The sequence below is a fragment of the Anabrus simplex genome, chromosome 7, assembly GCF_040414725.1.
Source record: "Anabrus simplex isolate iqAnaSimp1 chromosome 7, ASM4041472v1, whole genome shotgun sequence".
Taxonomy (NCBI): Eukaryota; Metazoa; Arthropoda; class Insecta; order Orthoptera; family Tettigoniidae; genus Anabrus; species Anabrus simplex.
In genome coordinates, this window is record NC_090271.1 from 237,610,646 (window position 1) to 237,622,835 (window position 12,190).

General features: G+C 42.7%; 1 protein-coding gene across 3 annotated transcripts in view; it reads right to left on the reverse strand.

Annotated features, from left to right (window-relative positions):
* Positions 1–12,190, reverse strand: part of LOC136877515 (anoctamin-7) — an 865,825-nt gene that overhangs the window by 58,881 nt on the left and 794,754 nt on the right. For all 3 annotated transcript variants that reach the window (XM_067151627.2, XM_067151626.2, XM_067151629.2), the window contains 2 exons: positions 1,812–1,980; positions 447–704 (listed from right to left, as the gene is read on the reverse strand). In XM_067151627.2, coding sequence (XP_067007728.2) covers positions 447–704; positions 1,812–1,980 — 427 coding nt within the window. The remainder of the gene's footprint in view (positions 1–446; positions 705–1,811; positions 1,981–12,190) is intronic.

Genomic DNA, 12,190 nt, shown 5'->3' on the forward strand with positions numbered 1-12,190 from the left:
AATAAATCAAGTATTGATTAGATGGAAAATCAAATTTCATAATTGTGATTGCTGGAACTATCAATACGGGCTAATGAAGCTAAAACATTATGATCAAAGGTATTATTGGGAGCGTCTTGAATTTAAGGCGACCGAGCTTCGAGAGGAGAGTTTCACGCTCATAGAGCCCCAAACTAGTGCTACCACTAACTGTAAAAATTGATTGGAACTCATGATCTTGAAGATAAGTAAATTTGTTTAGAATTAAGGAATAAAAATCAACAATAAAATTTCAAATTTATACCAACCAGTTACTTAAATACCCTTCAAGTGGTACGTATTTTACATCATCAAAACTAGAGGCTGTGACTTAAACACCTGCCCCGTTCAACTTAACACACCAGTATACAGTTCCTGGGCTTTGCGTTTGTGTAACATGAAGGGCACTATGGTATGGAGAAACTTACCCCAGAATGAGACGAATATAGCGTAGAAGACTGTTCCCGGATGATCGAACAGATATGCCACCTGTGCATAGCCACAGACATCACTAAGGTCCCAGTAGTTGCAGCCTATCTTTTCATCACAGAGTGGGCACATCTTGAATTGCCCTTGACTGTTGCACACCTCGATGGCCAATCTGTTGGAGTGCATAGTGCAGACACCATAGAGAAAGACGAGCAGCCCTACAACAGCAGCAGGTAGTAACCAGCCAGTGTAGAAACCTGTTGAGGAACACATTTACACACAATAGGATTAGACAAGGTAAAATACGAAAAGAGGATATACACGAAAGAGAACCGGTAGGTAAAGTGTAGGACTATATTGATACAGTCATGTTAACTTGGGAAGGACAGATATTTTATTTTTCTCTTAACTGGTTTATTTTACCAAATTTGAAGATATTCATAAATAGGAAGTAAAGAAAAGATATTTTCATGTAAAGTGGCCTCATGGGTTGCAAATTATAGCCTGGCATCACACGACACCGCATGTCCCTTATGAGAGCAAGTTTTTGCGAAGTTCAGTAATACACTTAAGTAGCATAATTATTGCATGTGCCCTATGAGGTATTTTATTTGGCTGAAAAATAGTGAAAATGTATTTACAGAAACATATAGACCATAACATTTTAAAACAATATTATTATTATTATTATTATTATTATTATTATTGCCATTGTAACCACCAAACAAACTGGCTGCCGCTGGTAAATCTATCCCAAAACATCACTCTATCTTTCTAGAGTCATTGGAAAAGACAGGTTGATTTCCAGCTTCCTGCTTATTGCACCAAATGCAGAAAAACAGTCCATAAAATTAGTACCATATCATCAAAAGGATAATGGAGTAAATGATATTCACTAGATGCCATGATGTACATAATCTAATTATTGTAGTTTTGAAGCCCACACACAAGTTTACCTTATGTGGGATTTACACATCTTTTACTAGCTCTGTATGTATATGTATGTATGTATGATATTGATCGTGAATGAAAATTTTTTAAATGTAAAAAATGTGAATAATAATAAAACAAGCTTTGAGAGGAAGCTTGTTTATTCCCACACCTGGTCTGCTGAAGTGCAGAATCAGTGATGGACAATGATGACTCCTTGTACTATTAGGAAGAATATCAAACTTCTGGACTTAGTTAATTTTGTGACAAGGAGAAATGTTTTTAAAATTATCCATATTCTACTCTCATAGTGTAAATACCAGTCCAATTTCAGCATTTTCTGGAAGTCATGTGTCTTATTACACCAATTTTTAACGCACCCTGATCTTCTGCTTCACCTGGATCAGTACCTACTGTATCAGAGCTGCACTTACCTAGCCAAGCAAAATAAATGGCTATCTTCTCTCCAAAGTATTCCCGAATGTGGTCCAGTGGCTGGTATTTATACCACTTGCCCCATCTCGCCCAGTACTCGTACAGAACCTGCCGTGGATTGAGTGGTCCTTCAATTACTCCATTCTTCTTTTTCACTTCATATGGACCCTGAGCAGAGAACAGAATACCCAATGAATCATTTGTGATTTAACTGTTACTGAATATTCCCTGGCAGTTTATAATGGCTTAAAATTAAGAGACATACAAGAAGCTTTAACAACAACAACAACAACAACAATAATTGAGCCATGTATTTGATATTCCCTCCCCTATTATACTATTTATTGTGTCTGTTTTAATGTTTTTCAACTTTTATGCATTATTGTGTTTTTCGCCCGTTGAGTTGTCCCTTGGGGCAAATAATAATAATAAATTATTCCTAACAGATGCTCTCAGGGTAAAGGAACTATTTCCGCCCTGGGAACAGCCCGGCCTGTGCTGCCTCCCCTCTGCCTTCCCTCCCGTACCCCTGTGGATGCGCCGAGCTCTTTTACGCAGACTCCCCGTGTCGCCTTGCGTCACGTGGTCTCGCGTCACGGCTACTCTTGGCCAGGCCGTGCGGCCTGGCTGGGAGGAAGTGTCATTCTTGCCTCGCTCTCTGACTTGAGCATCTCACGCACCGCCTTCGAACCCCGGACCGCTAGGGGGTATGGGAGGTAAGCACCCTGAACTTACTTAACGATCACAGACTATGGGAGGACATTATTTGATTGTAAACCACTGAATAGGCGCTAGAGTTGTTTCAAGTTGTTATAAAAGCAGAGTTGCCTCTAAATCGTAAAGTATGTGTGAACCTCTTGGGATCGTTTATTGCAGTCTTACTGCAACTTAACTTATTGGGCGCTTGTGCCCTTAGTGGTTGAAAGTATATATGTATATGGTATCATGGTATGTCATGTTAAGGGAAAATTGCGCTCCTCCTTGAGCCACCTGAGGTGGCACTTTATCAATAAGTCTTATCCAGAATTGCCTTTTACACTGTTTTTTGGTGATGAACTGTGAACAGGGGCTGGATCCCTGTAAATTACAATAGGGCACGTGTCAGAGGAACCTGAGTGATGTTGGTGTTTAAATTCTTTAATCTTTTTTTTTACTTTTCTTGGTGTTTACCTATTTGTTTAATAAACTTTGTTAACCTGATTTCCTCGGCTATCTGTGTTCTTGCCCTCTGGGTGGTACTATATTCTCATAAGGTCCAGATCCTATGGAGGCCGCACCTTCTGTAGGTTTCGGCAGTGATAATTCACGGTACAAAACTGGTAGCAGAGCGTGGTTGGATCTGGACTTGTTTTTGATTAGCCGAGGAATTTGAGCCCGTAACATTCTTTCCGTTTCCGGGATTTCTTTAGTTGTGGTGTGCTTTATATCAATTGAACCATGTCCATTCGAGACATACCTTATCCGGGTTCCCTGCGGAAGGAGGAGCTTTTGTATGAACTTTGGATACGTAACTTAGAGTCTAAAGGCACCGTCAAGGCTGATGAAATTTTGTTACGGAATAACTTAAATAGACCGATTACGGTACCCCATTATACTGAAGGCGAGGTCGCTAGCGCGCTGTCCCTTATTGAGGCTAACCTTTCTAATATTGCATCTGTGATGGATTTTCTGGAGAATGACGTGGCTTCTCATCAACTCAAGAGACTACAGGGTAGATTAAATCATTATTGTCAACGAGTGGAAGATCTCCTTTCCCTGGAATTGAAGGAAGAGATATCGGGTCAGGTTCTCGAATTAAAGGACACATCAGCTGACCTTTTAGAGTAGGTGGAGGCCTAGTTAGCAGGGCTTTCCATTAAATGTAAGCCCGTTCTTCCCCCACCTGCCCAGGTGGAAGGCGAGTTGAATCAACAGTGTCGTAGCGGTGAGCTTGACGAGGAGAGAGCTTCGCTTCCACCGCGGCAGTCTGTTCATTTAAATGCTCCTGCTGATTGTTGCCCGTTGAATCAACAGTCCACTGTGCCATCCTTGAGTTCACCTTTTTCGAATATGCCTCACCCTTTGAATATGATGTTGAGAGGTGCCCCTCGTTACTCAGTAAACTCGGCAAGCAATGTGGTTTCTTTTCTTCGGTTTCTGGTTGAATTTTTGGATCATGCCTTAGTCTTTGGGTTAACGCATGCTCAAATTCTACAGATTATTTACCCATACACGATTGGGGTTTTGTCAAATAAAATAGTAAATGCTATTTCGAGTCAATCCTCACTACATCAGTTTCATGCTCATTTATTGGCTCAGTTCATTCCTCCTAGGGCTCTTCATTCGTTAGTCCAGAAATTTTATTTCAGAGTGCAGCGCTTGGATGAGTCTCTATCGGAGTTTATTTCGGATATCAAGTTTTATGCCAAGGTTTTTGCGCTGAATTTCACTGAAGAGCAAATTGTAGCTACAATTGTGGAGGGCATTTCTCCCTTATACCGTTCATGTTTATGCTTCGCGTCCCAGCCTCGTAATTTTGACGAGTTGGAAGCGATGGTTGTGTCCGCGGAGGTTTTTCGGCATGCTGATTCACTTCGACTTGAGAATACTTCTTCCTTGCCCTGTGATAATTCTGGTTCTTTGTTGGTTAATAAACCTGCCCCATTAAAAAGATGTTTTGGTTGCGGGGCCTCCGATCATCTTCGAAATAAGTGCCCTGCTCGTTCTACTAGCGCACAGGTGTCGGGTGCCAGTTCGGGCACCAGGGTTCAGTCTAGGCCTTCTAATGTTGTATGTTTCAGGTGTGGGGTTCCTGGCCACGTGGCGCGGCAGTGTTCGCGTAAGCCAAATGTTAGTTGACTAGATCGGGAAGCGGGAAGTGTTGGCCTCCCCGATCTAGCGCCTGTAGAACCAGGTTATGCTCGCCCTTCTTCCCGCGAATATTCTCTTGGGTGTCCTGATCAGTGTTTAGCCATATCCACCGAGGTCAAGGGATTAGCCCCCTTCGTCAAGGTAGAGATAAATAATGAACCGGTATCGGCCCTTTTGGACTCCGGAAGCGTAGTCTCGTTTGTCAGTGAGAAGTGGTTTGCTCTCAATAGTTCTGCTTGTAAATTTTCCGATGTACTGCCTGTATCTCTGTCGTTTGTTGCTGCAAATTCTTCCAGAGTGGAAGTTTCCGGCGTGGTAAAGTGTAAAGTTCGACTGGCTAATTTCTCCTGGAAATTTCCCCTTTATGTAACTAAAAATTTGCCATATCCTATAATCCTCGGTTCTAATTTTTTTGCCCATACTCGGCTCCTGTTGGATATGCAGGAGGGCTCCTGCTGGTTTAAATTCTGCAAGGCTACTAAGATACCCTTATTTATGTGTAATTCTTCTTCTTCATGTGTTGCCTTACCTCCTCAGGACCAAATGGCATTAGACCTTAGTCATTTGCCCGAGAATCAAGCCGAAAGTATTAGGGAAATATGTGATGACTTCCCGGACGTTTTCACCGAAGAATTGGGGATGACGAATCTTTTAGAGTACAAGATCGAGGTCACGGACTCGGTTCCGGTTAGGTCACCGCCCTATCGCTTGGCTCCTCCCAAAATGCAAGCGTTGAAGGAGATAGTTAATAAAATGTTGGATCAGGGCATTATTCGGCCCTCTACTTCTGCCTACTCCTCCCCCATCTTCCTTGTCCCGAAGCCTTAAGGTGGTTATCATCCTGTTTTGGACTATAGGGCTTTGAATAAGAAAGTCGTATTGCAGTCAGTTCCTCTCCCTGATCTGCATTCTTGCTTCTCATGGTTCAAGAAGGCTAGATATTTTACAGTTTTAGATTTAAATCAGGCATATTACCAGATTCCGTTAGCTGAAGAGTCTCGTCACTTGACAGCCTTCGCTACGGACTGGAATCTTTACGAATTTTGCCGTTTGCCCTTCGGTATTTCTACTGGCGCTGCCGTCCTCACTAGGCTGCTTGATCAACTGTTTTCTGACATCAAGTTCAACTATCTTTATCACTACCTGGATGATGTCGTAATTTTTTCCGAAACCTTTGAGGATCATCTCCGCCATTTGAGGGAAGTGTTGTCCCGTCTTCGCAAGGCTGGTCTTACGGTCAACAATTCTCATCAACAATTGAAGTGTATATATTATGCAATAATCCACCCACATCTAACATACGCAAGCTTTATTTGGGGAAGATGTAGGAAAGATTACATTAATAATTTGGAAATCCTACAAAAAAGAGCCATCAAAATCATGTATGGATTCCCCTTCCTCAAACCATCACATGAAGTTTTTTCAGAGTCAAATATTCTGCCATTCCATAAACAAATTGCATTTTCATCAGCAGTCTTTATGTATAAGCTAGACAGGAAATTAACCCATTCTACTGTTAACTTCTCCCACTTTAGTGAAATTCATGGATATGAAACTAGAGGATCATTAAGGATATATCCCTCTCATTCTAATTCAGTAAAGTACGGAGTGAAAGGCATAGAATCATCAATGTTTAGGGAATATAATGTGTTGCCTCCTGGTATAAAGAACTCTAAATCAATTATATGTTTTAAGAAAAAACTGAAGGAATATTACTCTTTTACAGATATCTTAATATAATCTCTATATAACTTGCTTTAATTAATACAATAATATATATATTGTCCATATTTAGTATATTACAGCCATGCAATATCTGAATATACTTCTGAAAAATTATGATCCTAACATGTAAAAAGAAAGAAAAAAAGTACTTGTCACTTTACAGAAAAGCCATTGTATATGAAATGTAATTATTGTGTTGCCTTAAAAAAGTATGTACTGTATTGTCCCTATCACGAGCCAGAGGCTCATGGGACCTTTTATCACCAATAAATAAATAAATAAATAAATAAATAAAACTTTCTAACGTATCCTTTGCCAAGCCCCAAATGTCCTTCTTGGGACATATTGTGTCATCCAATGGCGTCTCTGTTGATCATTCTCGCACCGAGGCCATTCACCAGTTCAAACCTCCTTTGGATGTTAAGGGTGTGGCTCGCTTTGTTGGGATGGTGAATTTTTTTTCGAAAATTCATTCCAAATTTTGCCAATCGAGCCGGGCCTCTTAACGCCCTCCGACGTAAAGGGGTTAAATTTGAATGGGGGCCCTCCCAACAAGCTGCCTTTGATGATTTAAAGTTGGCCATATCTAACGCTCCGGTGTTGGCTATGCCTGACTTTTCCAAGCCTTTCATTGTTCAGACCGATGCGTCGGCGTCTGCCGTTGCGGCCGTCCTGTTGCAGGACTCGGAATTGGGGAGACGTCCCATTGCATATGCTTCTAGGACCTTGTCTTCTGTCGAAGCCAAGTATTCCGTATACGAGCTAGAAGGATTGGTGGTATTGTTCGCTTTAGAAAAGTTTCGTATTTACCTAGAGCATGAAAGGTTCGAACTCGAGACCGACAATCAGGCTCTGAGTTGGGTTTTAGGGAAACCTAGGAAAACCGGCCGTCTGGCCCTTTGGGCCATTAGGATTTCAGCTTTTCAGTTCAGCGTACGTCATATCCGTGGTTCGGACAACGTAGTCGCCGACTCTCTTAGTCGCATGTTTTCGGATCAGCCTTCTCAGGAGGGCGAATCGTCAAGTGCTGAGGTTCCCTTGTCCTTACCCTTAGCGGGGGTTATCTTGTCTGATACTCCATTACTGTATCATGACGTTGCTAAGTTTCAAGTCGAGGACCCTATTTTGGGACCTATTGTTCAAGATCTTAAGGAAGGGAAAATTATTGATCCTTATGTGTTAAGGAATGGCGTACTGTGTTGTCCCGCCCGTCACGATCATAAAATGAAGGTCGTTATTCCCTCAGTCCTGGTGCCTATGATTTTTAAATACTTTCATGAAACTCCTCTCGGTGGCCACCTAGGAGTATTTAAGACCAGGGAGAAGATTAGGGAAAATTTTATTTGGAAGGGGTTGGACGCTGAAGTACGTGAACTTGTTAAAGCATGTAAGGTTTGTGCGCTCAGTAAGCCTTCTCCTAACACACGTGTAAGCGTACTGTCTTCTAGCCAAGCTACCCTCCCTATGCAGCGGCTCTATATCGATTATGTAGGTCCCTTGCCGAAAACTAGGACTGATGGTAATAGGTTTGTTTTCGTTTGTGTGGATGGTTTTACCCGTTTTTCCTGGTTGATTCCGACGAGGTTAGCCACTTCTGAGACCACTATTAGATGTTTGAAGTCCATATTTTCATCCTTTGGTCCTTGCCAGTACTTGGTCTCTGACAACGCCAAGGCCTTTACATCGAACCTGTTTAAGAAATTTTGTTTCAGCTTGTCCATTTCTCATGTTACCACATCCCCCTATTACCCACAACCTTCTTACGCCGAGAGGGTTAACCGAAATTTGCGGTCTGCTCTCATTGCATTTCACCACGACGATGTTTTGAGGTGGGACACGTTGTTGCCTTGGCTTGCATTTGCTTTCAATTCTGCGGTACACGAGGCTCATAAATTTTCCCCTAATTCTCTCATGTTTTCTTTTGTTCCTAATTCTCCGCTCACCAACTTGTGGAATATAAATGAGTTATTGCCTGAAAAGATTGACCCCCCTAACATCAGGGTCATTTGGAGGAAGGCTAAGCAAAATCTGAAGGTCTCGTATGAGAAGAAACGGGAGCGCTATGATAAGGGGCGCCGTCCTACCGATCTTGCCGTCGGTGACAAGGTGTTTGTTAAGAATTTCGTTCCTTCTGGGAAACTCGCTCCTCGGTTTCGCGGGCCCTGCGAGATTATTGATTTCTTGACACCAGTCACCCTGTTGGTGAAAGATCCGGACACGGAGAGAGTGTTCCGAGTCCATTTGTCCCAGGTTAAGGCTGCCTAGTGCTATCTAGGTTTTGTGGCATTTTATTTGCTATGAGTATTTTTTTTTTTTTTTCCGGTCATTCTTTTCCTTGTGTTTTCCTTCCCTCCGGTTCCCTTGACATGTGTTCTGCCTAAAGAGGAGCTATTTTCTTTGGATTTAAAAATTTTAGTGGTATGTTTAATGATTATGTGAGTCCTCCCGGAGTCCAGTTTCTCCCTTATCACTCCCATACCCCCTTTTTTTTTTTTTTGCTAGGGGCTTTACGTCGCACCGACACAGATAGGTCTTATGGCGATGATGGGATAGGAAAGGCCTAGGAGTTGGAAGGAAGCGGCCGTGGCCTTAATTAAGGTACAGCCCCAGCATTTGCCTGGTGTGAAAATGGGAAACCACGGAAAACCATTTTCAGGGCTGCCGATAGTGGGATTCGAACCTACTATCTCCCGGATGCAAGCTCACAGCCACGCGCACTCCCATACCCCGGTCCGGTTCTTCGAACCATCTCTTGCTTGCATCTCCCCAATGTGCTGGGCATCTATTCGACACAATTGCTGGCGCTTGATTTGTTTTACAGTGTACTGGAGTGACTATCTTCGCCCGTGCCTGCATGGGAAGGGCCCCCCGTGTGGGCTGCCTTGGTGTGCCTCGTCTCCAGTTCCCGAGCCTTCGGCCTTGCTCTTGTTGGACTATCTTCTGCCAGCCTACTGCTGACCTAGTTTGTGCAGGTCGCTACAGCCTTTCGTCACGTGGCGTCTGTCTGCCACGAGAACTGTCCAGCTGTTTGAGAAGATATTTTTGGTTGTATTGGTGATGGTGTGTGAGGCCGGTCTGGTCTCGAAAATTTACTGAGATGTCACTTGGTGAAGCTATTAATTAACTAACTGAATTAAGCTGAAGCTGTTACTTGTCTACATCCCGGGATATTATGACAAGAACTTTCGTCTATTATATGACAAGAAATTTCGTCTATTATACGACAAGAACTGTCGTCTATTATACTACAAGAATTTCTTCTATTGTACTCCAAGTAATTTATATAGCTTATTAATTGTAAGGCAAGATTTTTATTATATTATTAGCCTGTGAGCCACTGAATGGACTATACTGCAAGAGTATTTTATTCATGAAAATTTATTGCTCACCCTGGTTGGTGCTTTAGGGGGGGAGATCTGAGCCATGTATTTGATATTCCCTCCCCTCTTATACTATTTATTGTGTCTGTTTTAATGTTTTTCAACTTTTATGCATTGTGTTTTTCGCCCGTTGAGTTGTCCCTTGGGGCAAATAATAATAATAAATTATTCCTAACAGATGCTCCCGGGGTAAAGGAACTATTTCCGCCCTGGGAACGGCCCGGCCTGTGCTGCCTCCCCTCTGCCTTCCCTCCCGTACCCCTGCGGATGCGCCGAGCTCTTTTACGCAGACTCCCCGTGTCGCCTTGCGTCATGTGGTCTCGCGTCATGGCTACTCTTGGCCAGGCCGTGCGGTCTGGCTGGGAGGAAGTGTCATTCTTGCCTCGCTCTCTGACTTGAGCATCTCACGCACCGCCTTCGAACCCCGGACCGCTAGGGGGTATGGGAGGTAAGCACCCTGAACTTACTTAACTATCACAGACTATGGGAGGACATTATTTGATTGTAAACCACTGAATAGGCGCTAGAGTTGTTTCAAGTTGTTATAAAAGCAGAGTTGCCTCTAAATCGTAAAGTATGTGTGAACCTCTTGGGATCGTTTATTGCAGTCTTACTGCAACTTAACTTATTGGGTGCTTGTGCCCTTAGTGGTTGAAAGTATATATGTATATGGTATCATGGTATGTCATGTTAAGGGAAAATTGCGCTCCTCCTTGAGCCACCTGAGGTGGCGCTTTATCAATAAGTCTTATCCAGAATTGCCTTTTACACTGTTTTTTGGTGATGAACTGTGAACAGGGGCTGGATCCCTGTAAATTACAATAGGGCACGTGTCGGAGGAACCTGAGTGATGTTGGTGTTTAAATTCTTTAATCTTTTTTTTACTTTTCTTGGTGTTTACCTATTTGTTTAATAAACTTTGTTAACCTAATTTCCTCGGCTATCTGTGTTCTTGCCCTCTGGGTGGTACTATATTCTCATAAGGTCCAGATCCTATGGAGGCTGCACCTTCTGTAGGTTTCGCCAGTGATAATTCACGGTACAATAATAATAAGAAATGTCATTGATTTTAAGCCCCGATAATTACTTAATTGTAGCTTCTAGAGACTCAGATGCTGGAATTTTGTCCTGTAGGAGTTCCCGTATATAATAGTAAATCTACCATCATGAGGCTGGCCTATTTTTGCACTTTTAAATACCATAGAACTGAAGTGGGATCGAACCTGTCAACTTGGCCTCTGAAAGCCAAGGCTGCTTCTGTCTGAGCCACTCAGCCCACAAATCTAAAATAACTTTCAAGGAATACATTTATTATTCTGTCAACCGTCTTGAAAAACAAAATGCTAATGGTTTAGTAAATACCGTACACTGGGGTGAACTAGATCAAACTTATGAATTTTTTAAAATTGGAATTTAAAAATATACCGTACTCCATTCACTGTAGTTAAATCACAAAGTAAATCTGAAATTTTTACTATTTAACTTTGATGATGTTAGATCAACTAATTTATATTTTGATATTTTTACCTTATTTTTAACTAGCTGATGTACCCATGCTTCGCTATGGTATTCTCAGAAAGGCTGACTTTGTGGTTTTCTAACTGAAGTCATAATAGGTCATCACAAAAACATCAGTAGGAAAGTACGGTAGTGATTAAAAGCATTGTTATCACATAAACTTGATCAAATGAAAAACCACACATTTTCTCACTTCGATCTAAGTGTCCAAAGTTCCAGAGCTGGAATGACCAGGCCGCAGACAGCCGTGTACACTCCTCTGCCATTATTCAATTAAATATGCACACTACTCATTCCAATCAGTGCCTCAGAGTAGTAATTGAATTGCTCGAATGCTATGATGAACTAATGTGTTGCATACCAGTAGTATCAGAAAATTTATGAACCAGAGGAATGGCATGCTAAAGAAGAAAATTATCTAAGCCCCCAGCTACTTCCTGCCAATATTTAGGCAGGTAGTTACACTCGGCCCCATGGTGTAGGGGTAGCGTGCTTGCCTCTTACCCGGAGGCCCCCCTGTTCGATTCCTGGCCAGCTCAGGAATTTTTACCTGGACCTGAGGGCTGGTTCGAGGTCCACTCAGCCTATGTGATTAGAATTGAGGAGCTATCTGACAGTGAGAGAGCGGCTCCGGTCTAGAAAGGCAAGAATAATGGCTGAGGGGATTCGGCGGGCTGATGACACGACACCTCGTAATCTGCAGGTCTTCGGGCTGAGCAGCGGTCGCTTGGTAGGCCAAGCCCTTCAAGGGCTGTAGTGCCATGAGGTTCCGCTACACTCGGTACGACCGAGCGAGTTGGCCATGGCCAAGGGGATGCGGCGGGCTGATGACACGACACCTCGTAATCTGCAGGCCTTCGGGCTGAGCAGCGGTCGCTTGGTAGGGCAAGCCCTTCAAGGGCTGT